The 21,401-nt window shown below is 42.0% G+C and overlaps 1 protein-coding gene across 9 annotated transcripts in view; it reads right to left on the bottom strand.

Moving 5' to 3' along the window:
* phldb2b (pleckstrin homology-like domain, family B, member 2b) overlaps positions 1–21,401 on the bottom strand; it is a 47,511-nt gene that overhangs the window by 11,291 nt on the left and 14,819 nt on the right. For 3 of the 9 annotated variants that reach the window (XM_038286793.1, XM_038286794.1, XM_038286801.1), the window contains 13 exons: positions 14,839–14,958; positions 12,752–12,933; positions 11,363–12,550; positions 8,467–8,850; positions 7,676–7,837; positions 7,375–7,512; positions 4,253–4,381; positions 1,950–2,105; positions 1,715–1,825; positions 1,544–1,618; positions 1,372–1,437; positions 959–1,111; positions 624–821 (listed from right to left, as the gene is read on the bottom strand). In XM_038286793.1, the coding sequence (XP_038142721.1) occupies positions 624–821; positions 959–1,111; positions 1,372–1,437; positions 1,544–1,618; positions 1,715–1,825; positions 1,950–2,105; positions 4,253–4,381; positions 7,375–7,512; positions 7,676–7,837; positions 8,467–8,850; positions 11,363–12,550; positions 12,752–12,933; positions 14,839–14,958 (3,062 nt within the window). The remainder of the gene's footprint in view (positions 1–623; positions 822–958; positions 1,112–1,371; positions 1,438–1,543; positions 1,619–1,714; positions 1,826–1,949; positions 2,106–4,252; positions 4,382–7,374; positions 7,513–7,675; positions 7,838–8,466; positions 8,851–11,362; positions 12,551–12,751; positions 12,934–14,838; positions 14,959–21,401) is intronic. The other 6 variants (XM_038286800.1, XM_038286802.1, XM_038286795.1 and 3 more) reach the window with 5 other exon arrangements.

The following is a 21,401-nucleotide window of genomic DNA, read 5'->3' as shown; positions in this document are numbered from 1 at the left end:
CAAAATGTCTAAGCTGCTAAGATTAAAACTTCAGAGATCAAGAAAGTTAATCTATAATCAGGAATAAACTATGGAGGTGGTTTTTCACCAGTACAGAGCTTGCTAAGTGGTTGCAAAGACAGGTGTGACTGATTCTGGATAAGACGCATAATTTTCTCTAACAAGATCCTATTAGATTGTTTGGAACATGGCGAAGCAACCTTTGCTCGCTCCTATATCCCATCGCCTCTTATCAAAGCCAACGGGATTCATGACAACAGAGCGTTAATGGTAAAGAGGTCTTTTACGACACAGTAGATATGTTCAAGGTTTAGCTTCAGGAAAAAGGAGGATTGGCCTCGAGGTGCTTAAAAACATCAGCACCCAAACTAGATTGTTCTAGTGCGAGCCAAGAGAACTGAAAATGACACCTGGATAGGTGTCGAAATGTTTTCAGAAAATCTGAGCGAAGGTCCCGTTTCTGTTTGCCAGGACTCTGATCCAAGGGAAAATATCTAAAATTTTGAATGAGGAACAAGAATTCACAAAAAATATATATTTTTTCCAGTCTCAAAACTATTAGCCATAACTGTATATGAACGGTAAATAAAGGCAACCAGACATACATAAGCACACATCGTTACCTGCCTGTGTCGCTGATGATGGTTTTTGACAGGAAGAGGAGGTGGGGGAGAGTCAGGGAGTGGGGAGGGGTCTCGATATGTTACCATGTTTTCTGGCCAGTGCACGGAGGGGGTTTTTGGGAGGGGACGAGAATTTACATGGGAGGAAGAAGAAGAAGAGGTGGAGGAGCAACAGTCGGCAGATGAAGATTGAGAAATCTTTTAAAAGAAAACCAAACATGGTGAGGTACAGAAAAAGAGTAAAAAAAAGAAATATTTCAGGGGGGAAAAAAAAAGACTCATCATCGGCTGGCAACTAAACTAGAGATAGAGACAGTTCACACCACTCCACACACCTCGTCCTCCGTCGGCTTTGTGGTGTCTTCCTCAGGGGAAAGGTTTACCTCAGACCCAATGGGGGCTTTGGCCAGAGAGGAGGAAGGGGCAGGGTTAGGGTCCTGCCCTAGCTGTGAGTAAAGCTCATTGATTTCACTGACAGTGACATAGCCCTGCAGGGTATTATGAGAACAAATAGAGGAAAGAGAATGGGTGAGGCATAGGCTGAAGGGAGTGTGCCAAATTACCAATGCAAACATGGAAATTAGTCGTTAGAATGGTGCAAAATGTAACACAGACACACAGTCACACAGACAGTGGACATTATTCTAGCATTAATAAACAGAGTTTAAGATTAAGTTATTGTCACAATTATCAGTCACTGAGGAAAAACTGAAGGAAAACATGGAAGACTCCAACAAGACAGGAGTACCTTAGTGTTCTTTAGAGATATAGAGCAAAGAAGGGACCGGCATACATCTGCTAAAGAAGCAGTTTCCTAACAAGCAGAGAAGAAGATCCAAATGACTAATTCACCTAGAATGTACCCACTATCAGAACCTGAAGGAGTCACATCCTGTCTACACGCTGTCAATCAAACCTACCTCCCTTAGAGAGAAACTCCGGCCACCGGTGAGGTCAGCATATTTTCTTTCCAGTGTGGCGAGGCTTTCCTTTTCCTAGCAGAGAAAAAAAACAAAACAAATAAACTAAGAAATACACTTTGTCTTAATCTGTGCACGAAGACAGATGCATCAAGGGGGAATGATTTATACTCTTTGCAGCATGGCATCAAGGTTGCTCTTCTCCTTCAGGAAGCTCTCCTGCTCTCTCTGAGCCTGCTCAGTTATCTGCGCTGCTTGCTTCTTCAGAGCCAACAGTCGCTCCTAAAGCAGAGAAAATGAGTTTATCAGTAAGTGACACAACGGCGGTAACCATGTAATCTCCTTGTATCTGGAGTGTAAAACATTTCCCCCCTCCAAAGTTGAACGCAAAAGTAAGAAGCATTACTTTGCGAGTAACAGTGCTGCGCTGGTAGTCTGCGATTTCTCGGAGAAGCTCTTGAGTATGGGTCTCCTTCTCTTCGTCCTGTCTGCTTTCATTTTCCAGCTGCTGGAACTCCAGGTCTTCAAAGCGCTTCGTCTCTGCCTCTAGTGCCTCACAGTCCTAATGCACAGGATAGACAGAAAGAAGGCACAGAAATAAAAACCTTGCAAGACAAGGAACTGATTATTCCCAGGGACAAGTATAAGATTTCATATAGTGCATCCAAGTTTATCAAAGACATGGTATTAAAAATTAGACAATTGCAAATATACTACAGAATCTTCTTTTAATTGAATAGTTTGATAGAGACCTTGTTGATGTGTGGCACACCCTAGAGATTATAGATGTCTCAGTTAGATGTAATCTAAAATATTGAGAAAAACCTACAATGAAACAAAACTAAATATCAGACACAAGTCAACCAGGCAAAGACATGCCATCACCAACCAATTACTTTTGATGTTTGACTATACATGCAATTAAACCTCAATTTATTTTGCCATTTCAACAATGGCAAATTTTAGTGTTGAATTCAACACTAAAAGGAAAAGCTATTATTCTGGTGTTACGACCTTCAACCTTTAATAGATCTAAACGTTTCTAAAGATAGAATTGTATTTGGTAATATAGAATCAAATGGTGTTATATTTAGGAGAAGGATGAAATAAAGGAGAAGATGCATGAAGCAAAGCTTGAGTGAAGCAAAGGACAAGTTGAAGCGGTTTAGCTGAAAAGGTGCAAAATTATACATGCATGTTAATTTGCAAGCATCGTGTGCCTTTTTAGTCCGACTGAACCCTACAATAGTTTTCATGTTTACTTTTATCCTGATCTATGCTTAATATTGCCCTTACATTCTTTTAATCATATTTCTACTAAAAATCACCAATATATAAATTTTTAACTCCTTTATATTTTGTTGCAAAAATAAACTTTGAAATTTTATTAGAAAATTGCATGACTGACCAACATACATTTCTGCATCATGGTCAAATAGAAGAAAAATGATGCACTTTGAACACATTCTTATATTTCATAGTTTTCTATTAAACTAAGGAAATTTTTATGAATTTGAATTGACCCACTAGAAAGGTTGTCTATAGACTAAAGTTTTTCCCCATTTCTTTTTGCAAAATAGTATTTCATATTTCACGGTTGATCTGTTAAAAACAGTCTGGGCACAAATTGTCAATCTAATTTAGGTCTATACCTTGACTAGGCCATTCTAAAAGACAAGCTTGTTTTGATTAGAACCCCTTTTTTATTTTCCTTCCATGCATACCGTTTTGCAAAATGTCCCAAAAGTTGATAGCTATTTGCTACCGTTAACATAGCTTTTTTAAAGGCTTTAAAACTAGCTGCTTTCAACACTCAGTGTCAGTGGAGCAGTGGATCTCTGCAGCTCCTTCGGAGTTACCATGTACTTCCGGGCTGCTTCTAAGATTTGCTGCTTTTCTTGCTTTTGGGTCACAGTCCTTCTATCTTGGATAACAGATTGAACAGTCTTCTGTGAGATTTTCAAAAAGGTTTAGATCTATTATTTTATAACTGGGAGAGTATGATTGAGAGGCCAATGGGAATGCTATTCTGGAGACAAGCATTCCCATGCCAACTTAATTTCTGAAGCCAATTTGCATTCCATTCTTCCACTGTAAACCATGACCTTTTAGCATAACTATCCTTTTATCTGCAGAGCTTACATTGAAGGAACAGTAAGCATGGCTGATTTAAAAGGATTGTGACTGAAATTTCTTTTTCATGGACTCAGCAACTGACTTTAAGCTGAAGAGTGTTTGTTCAGACAAGATCTATTGTTTTATAACTGATTCCCACTTTAAACTACTTCAGAAAGGTATTCATAACTTGGTTGTTGTCGTCTTTGGGCATCATGATGGTATTTGTCTACTAATATTATTAGAAATACCTGTAAGAAAAGCTGTTTGCACATTCTATCCAATAATCCCATCCACTTTAAAACTAGCAATTGCAGTGGATTTTGTTTTGGAGTAAAACTGCCTGCATGGATACTTATGCTTTATTTCTCTAGACTTTCTGGATTCAAATGTTGAAAACCATGTGTCATTTTCCCTCCATTTAACAACTATGCTCCACTCTCTGTTGAAACCTCACACAAATATAGGCTGAAGTGTATTAATGTAATATAACAGAGTATAGAAGAGTCCACTGTGTAAGAACAGGGCTATAATTCACAGTGCAATGCTGTGTGCAGTGTGTGTGTGTGTGTGTGTGTGTGTGTGTGTACTGACCCTGGCTAGCTGCTCCTGCAGGGGCTCCTTGGTGGCTTCAGGGCAGCTGTCCAGCTGGGAGCGCTGCTCACACACAATCTGAGCCAACCTCTCTACTCTGTCCCTTTCTGCCTGCAGCAACTCACACGCCTGGTACACGCATGTTTCCATACATGTACATGTACGCACATTCCCACGCAACAAAACGGACACCATGTACACATTTGTGTATGTGTACATATAAAAAAACAAAAAGAGACAAGAACACATCCACACGCAGGACAGAAAGAGGATGGCTGAGTTAGTGGGAGCTTACAGGATGACAGTTAGTTATCATGGCGTCTAAGTCAGTTACACTAGCCTAAAGGGAGGGAGGGGAAAACGCAGGGGAGAGAAAAAATACACATCTGGCAGGGAAATGGAGAGCTGGTTAAGGGAATGGGAGGTGGTATGTCAGGGTAATATAAATATTGCAACAAATGTACGTCCTGCCTTTTGTCAGGTTTGTTTACAGGAGTGTTATAGAAGTGATGGGTGGGAATGGTAACGAGGACATACGGAATGGTTCAGCAGAGGATTAACTAGCACATTAATGTTCTGGTTTGTTTAAACACAACACAAACAACCACCCAAATATGTACAAGCACTCAGCTTTACTTCACTGATTGATTCGTCTATCTTTCCCTCTCTTTGTCATTTTCCTGACCGCAGCTGTGCCGAAACTAACCAGACGAAAGGACTTAATCTAAGAAAAGGAAATCTCCTGGTGCTGAATTTAAGAACGGGACTGGATCCGCTTCGGGGTGGGGCTGGGTGTTGTTCGGGGATTTTCGGGGTCGGTGCCGGTGCCTTCGCTACGATGCCGGTTCCTGGGCGGTGTTTCTTTCCTATGCCGGTTCTGTGGTATCGGTTCGGGGAGGGGGGGAGCTGCGCGGCATGGTGGGGTGCGGGTCTTGGGTCCTGTTTTGGGCTCCGGTTTTTCCGCTCGCACTTCTCCTCTTGCCTATTTATTTTAATTGTAATTATTAATTTATTTATTTATTTACCTATTTATTTTTATTTTTTTTTTTTTTTTCTCTTCCTCGGTGGGGGGGAGCGGTTGCGGGCGGGTCGGTGTCTGGTGTCCGCTGTCGCATTGTGGGGGCCCCTTTTTTTTTTTTTTTTTTTTTTATTTTTTTTTTCTCTTTTTTTCTTTGGGGGGTTTGGCATGTCTGTTTTCTCGGGGGGCAGGCGGGCCTGCTGGGTGGGGGTCCTGCTGGCGGCGCGCCGCTGGTGTGTGGGGGTCCGGGCGGCTCCGGCGGGGGTAGTGTTGGGGGGCCGGTCTGGGCGGGCTGGCTGCGCTGGCTGGGTATTCGGGTGGGTTTTCCCTCCTGGAGGCATGGCGGGGCTGCTCTGTTCCCACTGATCGCGGCGGGTGGGGCTGCGGGGCGGGTGTGGGCCTGGGGTGGCTATGACCGGCGCGTGGTGGGGGGCCGGGGCGGCGGAGCTGCTCTGGCCGCGTGTCGGGGCCTGGTGCGGGCTGCGGGGGGGGGTGGCGGACGTGGCTGGGCTGCTTTGGCATCGTCCGGTGGGGGGGGCGGCGCGGTTCGCTCCGCTCTGGCTTTGTGCTGCCCCTCGGGCTGCTGGGGGGGGTGGTTGCGCCGGCTGCGGTCTGCTCCTCTTGCGGTTTTGCGCCGGGCGGCTTTTCTGCTCTCGGGCTGATTCTGTGCGCGGTGTGTTTCGTTGCGCGCTGTTGGCATCGGTCTTGGTGGGGTGGGGCTGCGCTTTTGGCCGGGGGGGGCGTTTTGGGGGGGGTCCCGCGGCGCTCGTGGCCGGTTCGCGGCGGATGCGCATGGGCCCCGGCCGGGGGCGGGGCCGTCTTAGTGTTTTCCTGGGTGGTGCGGTCGCGGTGGGTGTTGCGGCCGGTCGGCGGGGCTTGGTGCTGGGGGGCGGGGCGTGTTTCGGTGCTCTGTGGGGCTGGGGCGTTTCGGTCGGCGCCGTGGGGGGGCTGGTGTTCGGCGCCCGGCCCTACTTCGGGGTGGCCGGCTGCCGGCGGGGCCCGCGGACTCGTCCCCGCGGCTCCCCGGGGCGCCGGCATGGCGGTGGCTGGGGGGCTTCCTCGTGGCTGTCTCTCCTCCTGCCTTGGTGGGGTCTGATTTCCGGGGCTGGCCCCGCCTTGGTGCCTTCGCTTCTGGGGTCCCCTTGGGCGCCTGGGGCTTTGGGTCTCCCGGCGCTGGACTCAGTGCTCTGGGGGGTGTGCCTCTCCGGCTCTCCACAACCACTATTGAGCATTTTTTTCTATGGTTAAAACTTTACATGCACAAGTTCACCCTCACAAACAACTACAGGTGCTAGGCTTCAGGTACTTAGAGATTCACTTCCAAACAGAAACCCCACATTCATATCTTCAGGTAACACAGAGTACATGTCAGACTTAATAATATTACTTTAGTGATAGTTTCAAGGTGTTTGCTTTATTGTATATCTCGTACCATGTTTTTTGGTTGTGCTGTTCTTTTTTCTTTTTTTTTTTTTTTTTTTCTCCATCTCATTACAGGTGTTGAAGCAGACTGAAAATGTTTTGTCATTGTCTCCTTCCTATCTCCTCTTTCTTTCATCTTTTGTCCTGTTTTTTTCTTTTTCTTTTTCCTTCTTCTTCTTCTGTTTTTCTGCTCTACTTACATTGCAGTAAAAGAAAAAGAAAAAAAAAAAAAAAAAAAAAAAAAAAAAAAAAAAAGACTTTAAGAACGAGCCACAACTCTTATTATAGATATTTATTCATTTAGACTCTTCTCTCTATCAATGCGGGGGGTCTAAAGGTAAAATGATACGCCCTTGCATATATATATGTAGGTTTCCTGCACTAGGGTGTGTAGGACAGAATAGTTTTAGAGACCGATGCATCCTGGGTAGTATTAGCAGATATATATTTGGAGCAGGGAGAGCATGAGGAGGATTAGCACCTTCCGGATTACACACATGACCCCCGAATATACTGGGCTGCCTTTATATTTACAAGGGTATATTCAATCCGTAAAACCTTTCCATAACAGAAATGTGCACCGGTATCGATGTCACTTACCGACTCTCAAGAGAGAAATGCAAAAATTCAGATAAAGTCAAATAATGGGTCATGGGTTGTAAGAAAAAGGGAAGAATATCACCTTTTCTTTTTCCTGTTGAGATTTTGTCTCCAGGTCTTCAATCTTGGAGTGAAGCTCATCCAAAGCATCTTTTTCTCGCTGGAGAGCAGCTAGTTCCGACTCCTGCTCAGCTTCAACAAGCGCTCGTTCAACTTCCACCTTTAAGAAATAAACCCACATTTTTACTTAGATAAAACATTTCAGCAAAACACAATAAAGATTGAAAACCGATTGAAAGAACAGGAGTCTATGTGTTTTGAAAAGAACACCCTGGTTAGCATAAACTAATCAAGGCACCAGGATGGATCAAGCCATCAGCTACCTCTCTAGCAGATTCCTCCATTTGGTTGTCCAAATCTTTGATTTTCTGCTCCAGCTCCTCGATGTTGTTCAGCACCTGAATTCTCTCCTCCTCCACACGCCTCACTTCCTCTTCTGAAGGCAGCGAGACTCGGCCTAGGCAGGAGGCTGGATCCTCTGCAGACTAGAAAAAAAAAGCGTCACCAAAACGGTCACGGATTTAACGAACTTAAAACAGAGTAAAAACAAGTAGCTGCAGCCCCTTTTAATGCAAAGGCATTAAAGAAATGTATAAGACTACCACCATGTACAGTGTGAAACCAGAGAAACTGACCCAGTTTGTCAAATAACTGATTAGAAAGTGTTTCAAACAATGTTGCAGGATTTTCATTTTGTTTTTTTTTAGATGAGGTACTTTTATAGATATAAACCCACTTAAACAAGCAGCAGGTGTCAATTTAAAATGGTAACACTTGGCCTCTGCTCTAATCTAATTAATGAGCTGTAAATATCTTCCATCTGGGCAAAGGAATGGCATAAAGGCTTTCCAAGTATTACCAAGCAACCCTGTACCTCTCATGCTTTCCAGTGAGAGAATAGAAAACATAAACGCTTCATAAATAATAATCCAGACTAAGGCTGATGTATGCCTCTCTAACCCAAAATTTATTGACAAATATGAATGTTTTACAGGCATTAATGCTCACATAGAGTTACAATGAATCCCACTATAGAAGGTTTATTTTGAAAGGGTAATAAATGCAAATGTTGGAACAAACTATGTCAAGTTTGATTGAAGTATTATACTGATACCTCATTTGTCCTAAGAGCTTTTAAAGAGGGGGACGGAGCAAAGCTTCGAAGGCTGACAGCAGGCGATTCGGCCCTGTAATCTCTGTGTCCGCTGCTGCGCCTCCGCCGCACCTGTAGGTCCTCATCAAGGTAACCGTTCTCTGATCCCAGGGAGGTCATGTGACCACTACCTATGGATCCGTTAACAGCCGAAGAGTCTGAAAACACGGACGGGGCGTCGTCTTCTTCTTCTTCATCATTTACTTGGAGCTTCTCCAGCTCCTGGTTAATCTTCTGGAGGTTGGCGACAGCCGACGTGGAACTGGCCGCCGGCCCACCTCCGTCCCTCTCAGCACGCCCGAGCTCCGAACAAAGAGACAGGATGGTCTCTAGCCGCTGTCGCTCCTGAAACAAACAAATACACACACAGTCACAGGAAGAGCAAGTTAAACTACTTCAAACTTTTTCTTATAGAAAGTGAGTTTCTTTACTAGATCATCAAAACAAGCAGCTGATGGAGAAAAATACAACGCTTATACATTTAATTTGAATTAGGCTCAGATTTGAACAAATCCATACAAACAAAAGATGATAGAAGTTCTGCTCTGAAGTATCAGGATTACCTGGGGAAGCATTGCAGAAATGATGGTGCCAGTTCCTCGTCAGAACATTAATTCTTTAGAACCCAGGGCCATTCTTTTCCTATATTTTAACAGCTACCTAATCATAGCACTTTCATATTGTTTCCTCTCAGTCAGTATAACTCAAAAACAGTTCCCCAACTACTGTACTAACTGCACTAGCACAGCTATATGTGGACAGAGACGGAAGCTGTGAAGAGTCAAAATGACTCCCCTCACTATAATAACCCTGGACAGGGAGGTAGATGAGCCACACATCAGGTAATATTAGAACCAAAGAAAGGAGGAGGGAGAGAAGGGGACTTGTGTGTGTGTGCGTGAGAGAGTGACAGCGAGAGACCAAGCGATCTAATGAGGAGGTGGACAGCTGTCAGCTGCAATCAGAAGCCTGCGAGAAAAAAAGCCATCATCCAAAACACAGGAATGTCTGCAATGCCGCAAAGGAACAAAGATGTGTTCAATGATAGTAAAGGAAGGAATGGTTTCTAATTAGAGATACATGTCTGCTCATTAGAAACAAAGACACTTTAGGGGAAGCATTTTCACTGGGTGGAAAACAGCACTACAGAGACCACAGCGTGATCAGTGAATAGCTTCCAACAAACAACATGAAGCAGAGACGTTTCTTGTTGTTTTGTCACATAATGTTATATTTATACAAAGTGAATGGATGGTAAAGCCCAAATGCAATACCAAGAAAAAAAATATAGAAATAAATCATCAATATGCTAATTGGTTATTGGCAGAGCAAGTGAAACAATCGTATCCCAAAATGTAGTCAGTGAAAGACCTAAATAGTAATCTATTACTTATTTTTATTAGTTTTATTAACAGTTTTTTATATGTATCTTTTAATTCCTATAAGCATTACATAATTATGAATGAGATGGATCTTTTTAATTCGTATTAGATAAAAAAATCTTTAGATTTATGCAGATTTGTTTTGTCTTTATGTATACAAAAGTGCATACAATAATAAATTTCGTTTTTGCATTTTAGAGTTTAACATAAACATAGCATACAAAAATAATGCTTGTTTATTATGTCAAACAAGCTCTGTTGTATTTTCTTCACCTTACATATTAATTTATATTGTCTTTATAATTATAATTTTTATTTTTTCTGACACTTTTTATGTTTTTGTACGGTGACCTTGAGTGTCCAGAAAGGCGCCTTTTTAAATAAAATGTATTATTATTATTATTATTATTTTCCTGATAACATTCCTATTTTTTTTTTAAAGATTGATACAGTAATAATAATGTCTTGACTTTATCTTTTTTAGGTATTGAGACATTTATCTCATTTTTTAATATCATTTAAAAAATTTTCAGTGCAAAAACACTATGTAAGCTTCTCATTTCTAGATGCAGTTAAGGAAAACAACCACTAGATGGCAGCAAATGTATCAACAATGAAAGGGGATTTTAAACCCCAACCTCCAGATTGAACTGAAATCCTCTTCCTAATCAGACTCTTGGGGAAAATAATAATAATAAAAAATAAATAGAATAAAGGAGCTCATTTTCTGCTAACTATCCAACATATTTCTCAGCTAGAGTCAATTAGTAGAACAAGACGATGTGGAAAAAAAGATGTATAAAGACAGAGGAACAGTAACTTTATGATTGCAATTATTATGTTTTATGCATTTGTGTGTTTATCCACCTGCTATACCAAGTCTGTAATCTTGCTTTCTCTGACCCGCATCTAAATGATGGACTCTGTGGCTACTCGGTGGTTGAAACCGCTCTGGGCGGACCTCCAGATGACTGACATAAACACATACCCACATTTATACACACATACACACACACAATCCAAGCGTAAGGTTAAGAATAGTCCTGTTAGTATGGGCTAACTGCCATAAGCATCTGTTGAGTGGTGAACCTCACTGTGTGTGTGTGTGTGTTGAGCTCCCTGGGAGAGTATGTTTGAGAGGCCAAAGAGAATGCTATTCTGGAGACAAGCATTCCTACGTTAACTTGATTTCTGAAGCCCGTTTGGGTGCGTGTGCTTTCCACACTTCCACTGTAAACCATGACCTTTTAGCACAACCATCATTATATCTGCAGAGCTTATATTGAAGGAACAGTAAGCATGGTTGATTTAAAGAATCGTGACGGAAATTTCTGTAACAGAGTTCACGCTGAAGAGTTTTTGTTCAGACAACCTGTGTTTTTGCGTCCAAACAAAAACTGTACACCGGATCACAAGAATCTCACTATTTTCTATTCAACACAGATCATATCACAGGCCAATGCTGGGAAACTTACCAGTCTCTCCACCTCCTGCTCACGAACTCTCTCCTCTTTTTGCCTTTGGTGGTAGTCTGTCAGTTCTTCCTTCCCGCTAAGGGAGCTAATACTTCCCCTTCTCTCCCTAAATCCCCCAGGTGGAGTCACTCCTGCTTTTCCAAATGACTGTCTCCTCTCCCCTAGACCGGTCCCATGATCCAGCCCTGCCTTCCCAAGTGAAGCCCTCGTCTCCCCAGCCCAGGTGTTCTCCAGACCTCCAGATCGCCTTTCTTTCTCCCCTGAGTACCTCTCTACACCTGAAGACACTCCTTGGGTGGAATGAGATCCTGCGTCTGGAGGGCTGGAATTAGTCGAGCTGACTGAGCCAAAGGAGCTGGTGGAGGTCAGGCTAAGTTTTTTGGCGACACGTGGAGAAGAGGAGCCTCCTGCTTTAGACGGGATTGTCACATCTGGTGGGGTAGTTGTTGATGAGATGGAACAAGTTGAGGACGAAGAGTTTTTGGGGGAGGAAAGAGAAATAGATACAACACCTTCCCCCTGAGCGTTGGTTTGGGTATAACTCCTGTTGGATACTTGCTGGAAGGTGTGGTTGAATTCAGAATTTGCATTTGGACTGTTGCTGTAAGTCTCCTTGCTTAATTTGTAACTCCCGTTAATATCCGTCTGTCTCAGAGGGAGTGTTGAAAGAGGCAGCGTTCTGCTGCTATCACCCCGAGGAGACGGGGAGGGACATAGACGTGGGAGTGATCGGCTGTGTCCTCCAGTCATCAGACTGCTCAGCGACCCGGCCGAATATTTCCTGGTTCGACTGGCGGGTAATACTTCCTGGTTGCCGTGGTTACGCCGGCCCAAACGGGGGCTTGAGGGCATGCTGGCAGCACCCCCTGACGATGGAGCACGGGATGCGGAAGAGGGAGGGAGAGAGAGGAGAATGTTATCGCTACTGGCAACAGAAGTAGAGGACCCGCCGCCGTTCCACGTGGACAACAAAGGGGAGGAGCCTGGGTTGTGCAGTCGCCGGGTGTCCTGACCGCGGCTTAGAGAAGTACGAGAGGAAGACGAAGGGTCAGATCGTCTTCCAGGGGGAAGGCTGGAGCCCGATTTCAAGAAAACAGGTGGACGATCGGAGCTGTAGAGACGCCTTGCTTGATCCTGATAGGATGATGAAGACGCAGCAGGACTGGGAGTGGGAGTAGTGGGTGGAGACTAAAATAAAAAAACCAGACACATATCATTTATATATATAAAATGTAATTCTTCCAAGTAAACATCTAGGATCAAACGCCAGTCCTTATAAGCCATCTTTGCTTCCATTGGTGCTGTCAAAGATAAATAAACAGACCTCCCTGAGTTTATAAAAAAGGAGAATAAAATTGAATTTAGGAGTTGAGCTGAACCAATGCTGACCTGCGTGACGCTAAAATAGGAGGGGTTAGCATTCCCATTGGCTCTCAGGCTGTTTTCCAGGGCTATTTTCTTTCGCTGCAGGGTGTCCATCAAATCCCGCAGCTCAGAGGCTGATCGCATCCCTCTAGCACTGCCGGCGCCTCCTACTGCATGACTGTAGTCACTGCTGAACTTCAGATAATCTGCAAAAAAAAATTATATAAAACAATGATTGAACCAAAAGGAAAACGACTAAACTAGATAGAGGGAGTATCGACCGAACAAATAGGCTCAATGTAGAAATGGGAAAGCTAAAAGAAGAAACAATAAATGAGGGTTTGTGAGTCTTCCTGTAAGCTTAGGATAAATAAGCAAAGAAAATATACTGAATGTCAAAAAGAGAGAGAAAAAGAGTGCATTTAAATATTCAGAAATTAGGCTTTTGGCAGAGCAGACTGAGCCAAAACAATCCACAAATGGAGGGGAGTTTCTGATTCTAGGATTTGAATCTCACACTCATTCAGAAGTAGTATGGAAGGGTGCACACAAGAATGATGTACTAGATCCAAAACAAACAGCTCAACTAGAGCTGACTTACTTCACAAAAACGATTTTGGTAGATGAAAAAGTCCACATTGTTTTATGGAGCCCTCCCCCCTTCGATTATATTTACAGCACTTACAGCAGAGTCTGTGGGTTTTTTTCTCCAGACCTCAGCTAAATCTGATTTACTACCTCCTTTCTCAACGAATACACCAAAGTGGAATTTTTCTCCGTGGATCAGCGGAGGTATGTTTGATTAATAGTCCTACTTTGAAGCTCGGTGAAGACTTCTGCAAAGCTCGATGTAAATATCCAATCATCCGGTGTGCAGGTGAAAATACATAAGGTGAGGCAGCCTGGGAGAAACCTGCCCATCTTTTTTAAACCTCCTGTGGTTTTATGTGGAAAAGAGGTTATTACGGCCTTAAGCTTAGACCACCCAGAGTTTAAATGCCACATTTACCCAGAAACACACACACATGCACTGGCAGACACACAGAGACACTTTCCCCTTAACTCAGAACCATAGATCTACTTAAAAAAAATATGAAAAAAAAACTATTAACTCTTCCCATGAACCAAGATTATTATAACAAAGTATTTTCAATCATAAACTAATATACAAAAGTTAAAGATCTTAAAAATAGCAGCAAAGCTGTGCCTGTGGAAGAAACTAAACTTAACTCAACATGGAAATGGGAGCAGAAAATCAAGACATCATGAGATCTAGAACGTCTCACACACACATGCAGTTTGTGTCCATACATGGGCAGCTTAAAAACGGAGGCGTGGTGGTTTGCAGCAACCCGCTTCTACCTTCAAAACTCTCTCTGTGCTAAAGTTATTCTAGCCTTGTGTTGGAGTCTTGCTCTTAAACTGCACATGTCAGATTATCAGTCCTGACAAAATGTACGCCAAAGACAACCAAGCTTTCAACAGCTCAAAAAACATTCCAAGAAAAGAAAAATTTTGAATTGAAAAAGCTTCTTGGGTAGCGAAATGTCTTCCAACTTGGAAACAAAGTCCAGTGGATTGTTTTTTATTTTTTGGAATGACTATGACTTGAATGACTGAGAATCTTCACCAGCAGCTCAAAAACACCTTTGCTATTGTGTGTTAAGCATCTATCTCAGGCTAAAAAGGGCAGAAAAACCACTGATCGAACGATCTCACCTTGATCGTATTAATCACTGAGGAAACATTAAAATCAAGCTGTCTCATAATGTCAACCGAGAGCTACCAGATGAGAAATTTTGGTACAAATTTTGGGTAAAAATTTTGTACATGTGTGAAAATGTTAGAATTAAATGGATTCAAATTATTTCATTGGCATTGCAAGTCTGCTACCATAAAAGCTGGGAAATATTTTTACTTGCTTTGGAGAAATCTGGATTATCTGGTGTATAAATGCATTATATCGCTCTGGTTTTTCCCGTACTGCACAGACTGGGTTGGGGGGGATGATATAAAAGGTAAAAAAGGTTTCAAACGGACAAGGAGGCCAAGATGGGGCTCAATTACAGCTCAGGTTCAGGGAAGTGTTCTATGACTCTCGGTGTAGGTACCTGTGTTATAGGCTAAAGCTGACACTGGGCTCTTCTGAGGAAGCATGCTCTTCATTCGGCTGGCCTCTGCAGGATGGTTGAATCGAAAATAGTAGGACTTACCTAAACAGAGAGAATATCCTGGAAAAAACACACAAAACACAGCAAAGTGAGAGTCTGAGGGCCACAAAAAATTGCTTAACTTTTTTAACATTCAAACCTTGAACGTTGCTGTATTTAAAATAAAGTTCTTAGACTTAGATTTATTTGTTTACACAAGTGTAAAACAAAATGAAATTTCATTTGGAACAGCTCTCTGGACAATCTTATCTTTTAAAAGTGCAGCCTAGAAAAATATTAATGACATATACACTATATTGCCAAAAGTATTTGCTCACCTGCCTTGACTCACATATGAGCTTAAGTGACATCCCGTTCCTAATCCATAGGGTTCAATATGACGTCGGTCCACCCTTTGCAGCTAGAACAGCTTCAACTCTTCTGGGAAGGCTGTCCACAAGGTTTAGGAGTGTGTTTATGGGAATTTTTGACCATTCTTCCAGAAGCGCATTTGTGAGGTCGCACACTGATGTTGGACGAGAAGGCCTGGCTCTCAGTCTCCGCTCTAATTCATCCCAAAGGTGTTCTATCGGGTTGAGATCAGGACTCTGTGCAGGCCAGTCAAGTTCATCCACACCAGACTCTGTCATCCATGTCTTTATGGACCTTGCTTTGTGCACTGGTGCACAGTCATGTTGGAAGAGGAAGGGGCCAGCTCCAAACTGTTCCCACAAAGTTGGGAGCATGGAATTGTCCAAAATGTCTTGGTATGCTGAAGCATTCAGAGTTCCTTTCACTGGAACTAAGGGGCCAAGCCCAGCTCCTGAAAAACAACCTCACACCATAATCCCCCCTTCACCAAACTTTACACTTGGCACAATGCAGTCAGACAAGTACCGTTCTCCTGGCAACCGCCAAACCCAGACCCGTCCATCAGATTGCCAGATGGAGAAGCGCGATTCGTCACTCCAGAGAACGCGTCTCCACTGCTCTAGAGTCCAGTGGCGGCGTGCTTTACACCACCGCATCCGACGCTTTGCATTGCACTTGGTGATGTATGGCTTGGATGCAGCTGCTCGACCATGGAAACCCATTCCATGAAGCTCTCTGCGCACTGTTCTTGAGCTAATCTGAAGGCCACATGAAGTTTGGAGGTCTGTAGTGATTGACTCTGCAGAAAGTTGGCGACCTCTTCGCACTATGCGCTTCAGCATCCGCTGACCCCGCTCCGTCAGTTTACGTGGCCTACCACTTCGTGGCTGAGTTGCTGTCGTTCCCAAACACTTCCATTTTCTTATAATACAGCTGACAGTTGACTGTGGAATATTTAGGAGCGAGGAAATTTCACGACTGGATTTGTTGCACAGGTGGCATCCTATCACAGTTCCACGCTGGAATTCACTGAGCTCCTGAGAGCGACCCATTCTTTCACAAATGTTTGTAAAAACAGTCTGCATGCCTAGGTGCTTGAATTTATACACCTGTGGCCATGGAAGTGATTGGAACACCTGATTCCAATAATTTGGATGGGTGAGCAAATACTTTTGGCAATATAGTGTATATAAAAACATTAATATAAACATATGAATGTAAATTTACAGTTCTGATTAATTAGTCTTTAAAGTCAGAAAAGATGGCAATTATTTACATTCAGGATCCCTGGATTGCTCTGTATTTAACTCCATCCATCTTCCTATTAACTTTGACCAGCTTTCCTGTCCCTCCCCACAACATAATGCTGCCACCACTGTGTTAAACATTGGGGTGAACAGATGGCAAACTGCAACAGAGATTTTGTTTAGCGTCCTCTTAACTTCTCTTCTGCCGACCTTTCAAAAAGGTGACATTTATTTCTGAATTTAAAAGTCATCCTGCTGACGAGGGGGAAAAAAGCCGATTGATTGTTACCATTAAATGATAAATATTATTAATAAAGGCTTCTCCAGTTGGGATTTAATTACATGGATCGTTAATTGAGGATAATTTATCAACCATGACACAATGAGTCACAGGAGCTTGGTTATGCCTGAGTCATGTTTTTAAGTAACCATGACAACTTGGAGGATAAAAAGTGATGTATAGAGCTATTTTTTCCAGATTTGCAGCGGAAAGGAGCTTATATACAGTTAAGTAAAAAATTAATGCTGCTTAAGAGGCCAATGGACCGAACGAAATCTTTTCAGGAAACCAATCCAATTACATTAACGTGCATATATTTAAATATTCTGTATATAGCAATGAGTTCAGAGGCAGCAAATGGCTTTAAATTAAAATAGGCTTGGGCTGTATTTATGCAAAGGCAGACGCTCTCCTGCACAGCTAAGGCCCTCAGTGTTTGCTCTGGCCATCAATTAGGCTGAGAGGGCCAGGTATTAAACAAGATGTCAGGGTCACAACCTCTATAATACACGGCCGGCCACAGCTGTCCAAATACTTCAGAGGGCCGCAGAAAAACAGCATGGCAGCAAGAAAACCAATGCACAGAGAGAAAGAAAGAAGAAAGAAAGCTGCTCAACATGTCTTCTTATGGTTTAGTCGCCTTTCTTTTTGCTAAGGAGGGAAGATTCAGGTAAAGCCTGAAGGATTCCACAACATAAGCACACGTGTAAAGGGCTGAGAAAGCAGCTCCTGAGCAGCTCTGTTACATCAGATTCCTTAGATCTGAAGTCAGACACCACACTGCGGCAGGAGGGGGATAACAAGAGGGCGAATGGAAAAAGACTCCATGGAAAAATATTGACGCTTCCATTTTTTTCCTTTTCTTTCTTCTGGCTGCTTGTTACAGTAAATTTACCCTTTTTCTTATTCTCATTCACAACTACCGTTTAAAAGCGAGAGCGTGCATCTATACCTTAATTAAATCCAAGATCTCCTATACTTGCATTTTGCCTTGAACAGCACATTTTTTCTTTACCATCAGTCGTAATTCTTAACACAAAGGGAGACCCGACTGTGGTGCTGAGCGAACGCCACACAAAAACACACCCACACGTATATAGAGGATGTGTTTAGTCTACACAGCTGGACTGTGAACTGTTCAAATCCATACCTATGTAAACAGAATCCTACAAGTTTAGGCAGAGATGAAGAGGAAGGGGCATCAAGACAGGAAGATCAAAAAGATGAGTTTAAGTGAGCCAGAAGTCCTGAACACACACACATTCATGTCAGCAATTCAAACAGATCTAATAATACATGTTTGTCTCTGCCAGACATGAGTAATAAGCGTCTAAAAGACGTTGTGCATCATCTGTGTGTGAGGAAACACATCTTTACAATGTCTGCTTAATGAATCACATCACCTCTCAGAATTTAGCAGGACTCAAATTAACAACACTTGGATTTTCACGAGTTAACTCTTGTGAAAATCCAATTTCCTTCCCTCAATAACCTCACCATGGGCCACCTTTTAAGTGGGGAGTAAATGAACGCCCCGATTTGTTCACAGCCTCTCCATCTTCTTCATTTCCTCTCAGCTCCTTCATCTATAAAATCTATTAACTAACCTGCTCTCCCTTGTTATTTTTTAGAGGATTTATTACCCTTATTTGTGACACCAGCCATTGCATACAGACAAAAACAACCCCCTACTTAATGTGTTTAAAAAAATAGAGGCTAAGCTTTTAATACATTGTTAAAGGATTTTTTTTCTATTATTTTTCCCCCACTGTCACATAACAAAACATAAATTTTTCTAACTTGGATTTTATGTAATGGATAAGCAACTGCTATTATTTTTTAAATCTTTTTTTTTTTTGGTAATAAATAGCAACTTGAAGTCGGACATAAATTCATATTTTACTCGATTTGCAAAGAAAATCCATGCTGACCACCCTAAACACATCAGAAATGGAGATACGTTTTCAGAAGGGAGAAGGACGTTGGTCTGAGTTGGTTGAATAAAAACAAAACAAAAAAAACGGACATGCTAACTAGATAGGGGCTACGAAATTTCGACCTACAGACTTGGGCTTAGTGTTGAGCTTTCACCAGGACCTTGATCGTAAAACTTAGAGCCAGAATGAATGGTTTAGATCAGGGTTCTGCCACTCAACTCTTCCAAAACTTTTGTCCTGGAACGTTTGGGTTCATCCCTGATCCAGCACATCTGAATGAAATCTGTTAGAATTTTTCACTCAAAATTCAGATTGAAATACACCTGAGAATAGGTAGTATGGCTTAAAAAAAGCTATTGTATCAACTGGAATAAGTTGGACAAACAACAAACAAAATTTAAGTCTCTAGACGAGCATGTTTGGATTTAAAGGAGTTGAATAAAAACACCCATTATGCTTTCCAGATTTATATTTGTTAAAAAAACATGGAAACTGATTCATTAATCCTTTGGGATATCAGTAAGGTAGCAATACCCTAAGTTTTTAATTGCTTAAATGAAGTAAAATTAGGTCTCCTGTTATTAGAGGCTTAAAAAAAAAAAAAAAAAAAAACTCCTCGCTGCTCTACACACAGATTAAGACACGTTGGGCACCATAAAACCCATTTGATCTCAGTCATCTGCTCCCTTGTTAACCCGCGAATTGAGTTTGCTTCCCATGTCGGAGCATGCATTACCCACAACACACACGCAACATTCAAAGACCCTCTTCCATAACAAGGAAAAAAAAAACTTTAAATTTGTCTGTAGATACATTTATAGGATAATTTAAAGTATGTGATCTACAAAGTCAGACCTCAGAGTCTTTGAGGACACAGATGTAGGAGCCGCTTCATGTCTGGAGCCAATTTCTGCAGATCTACGGATGCCACAATCTTATGGGAGGGGAACACTCTCTGCTCCGTTTGGTTAACACGAGGGGAAGGAATTGCAAGATTGAGACCATTTGGGTAGCGTGTAAAAATAAACCGGTTGTCATGATCCCATGTCCAACAAGTGTCTGGGATAGGCTAAGTGACCTGTGGCTTTTTCAGATTAGAAATGCAATGTACAGAGGTGTCAAGTAATGAAGTACAAATACTTTGTTACTGTACTTAAGTAAACTTTTTTACTCCATTACTTATTTTTCTTCCAACTTCTGACTTCTACTCATTACATTTTCACAGAAGTATCTGTATTTTCCACTCCTTACATTTTTAATACAAACGTTACTTCTTACGCTTCGGTTTAATGTTTATAAATATTTATTTCACGTCATGTGCGCCATCCAATCATTGGCGCCATCCACATCTAATGAAAACTAGTGTAATTGGATGAGTCATATAACGCAAGCACATATTGGTTAGCTGAAGGAAATCATCAGAAGCAAGCAGGTGTTCTTCAAACTGCAAACATGAATGATCTATGCTATGCTACAATGTTGGATTCAGAAAAAGATGTCGAAATGTCTGAAAGTTCGGACACAGGCGAGAGCGTATCGGGAGACGGAGACCAACAAGACCTCCCTCATCCTTGGCCCTATCTTAAAGGATTTTTCCAAATAGTCGAAAAATTGAGCTTTCAATTCATATAGTGGCATCTGGCTGTTTTTTTTTAAAGGTTACTTAACACTTTTACACTGGAGCACATACTTTTTTACTTTTACCTGAGTAAACAGTTCATGTTGATACTTCAACTTTTACCAGAGTGTTTTTAAACTGCAGTATCTACTTAAGTAACAAATGTGTGTACTTTTGACACCACTGGCAATGTAATCACTCAAACACTTAAAAGTAAAATCAGAAAATCTCATCGGAATGAAGAGATCAATAACAAAAAAATGTTGCGGTTAAGAAGTTGTAGAGAACACTTAGATCTAGATTGGACAGAAGCTAAAATGGAGGTTATTCATTCATGAAATGATGCATAAATACAGGTCCCAGCGGGAGAGTAAAATAGTTTAAAACCACAAATTAACCCTCTGTGGTGCAAAGGCAAAAACAGACACTGATCTTTCTCAGGGGAGACATTTAAGACTGAAATTCTTCCATTCAGTTCAGGAGCTATAACTTCTAAACCTTTGACCCATGCAGCATTAATCAATACAAAAATCTTCTGTTTTAAATGAGAAAAAAAAGACCAAAGAAGTGAACAAAACAAACATATTGAAAAGCGTCTGTGTCATCATCTATGACAGCATAACCAGTACAAATGCTGAGCAGATGATAGTACCTGGAAGAGCAATAACCTCAGGGATACTGACACAGGTTTTGAATTCAGGTGTCAGGTATCTATCCCACTGTGGCTGCCTTCATTACCATAGCCTGCTTCTCTTTTGTGTGCTCACTCTTAAAAGCTTAACTCCAAGCCAACCACGTTGAAGTTTCATTAAAACTGCTTTTAATATGGAGCAACAGATTGTGATACAATGCAGCTGGAGCCTGACTATAAATGAGAAATGTGACTTTCAACACTGTGTGGTTTGGATCACTCTGGAGCAACAGCAGTGATTTACACCTCAGATCAATCTGTAACTAGCTGGGCCATTTCACAAGTCGTTTAATTTTATCTTCATTGCTTTTTATCCTGTTAATAAAAGTGGGGAAATTAGCTTATTTCAGGGTAATTTACAATTATAAACAGGCTGAGT

This window comes from Cyprinodon tularosa, unplaced genomic scaffold (assembly GCF_016077235.1).
Source record: "Cyprinodon tularosa strain WSP-4 unplaced genomic scaffold, ASM1607723v1 ctg23, whole genome shotgun sequence".
Lineage (NCBI taxonomy): Eukaryota > Metazoa > Chordata > Actinopteri > Cyprinodontiformes > Cyprinodontidae > Cyprinodon > Cyprinodon tularosa.
The sequence above is the reverse complement of the archived record's forward strand: the minus strand, read 5'-3'. Positions and strand labels throughout refer to the sequence as shown.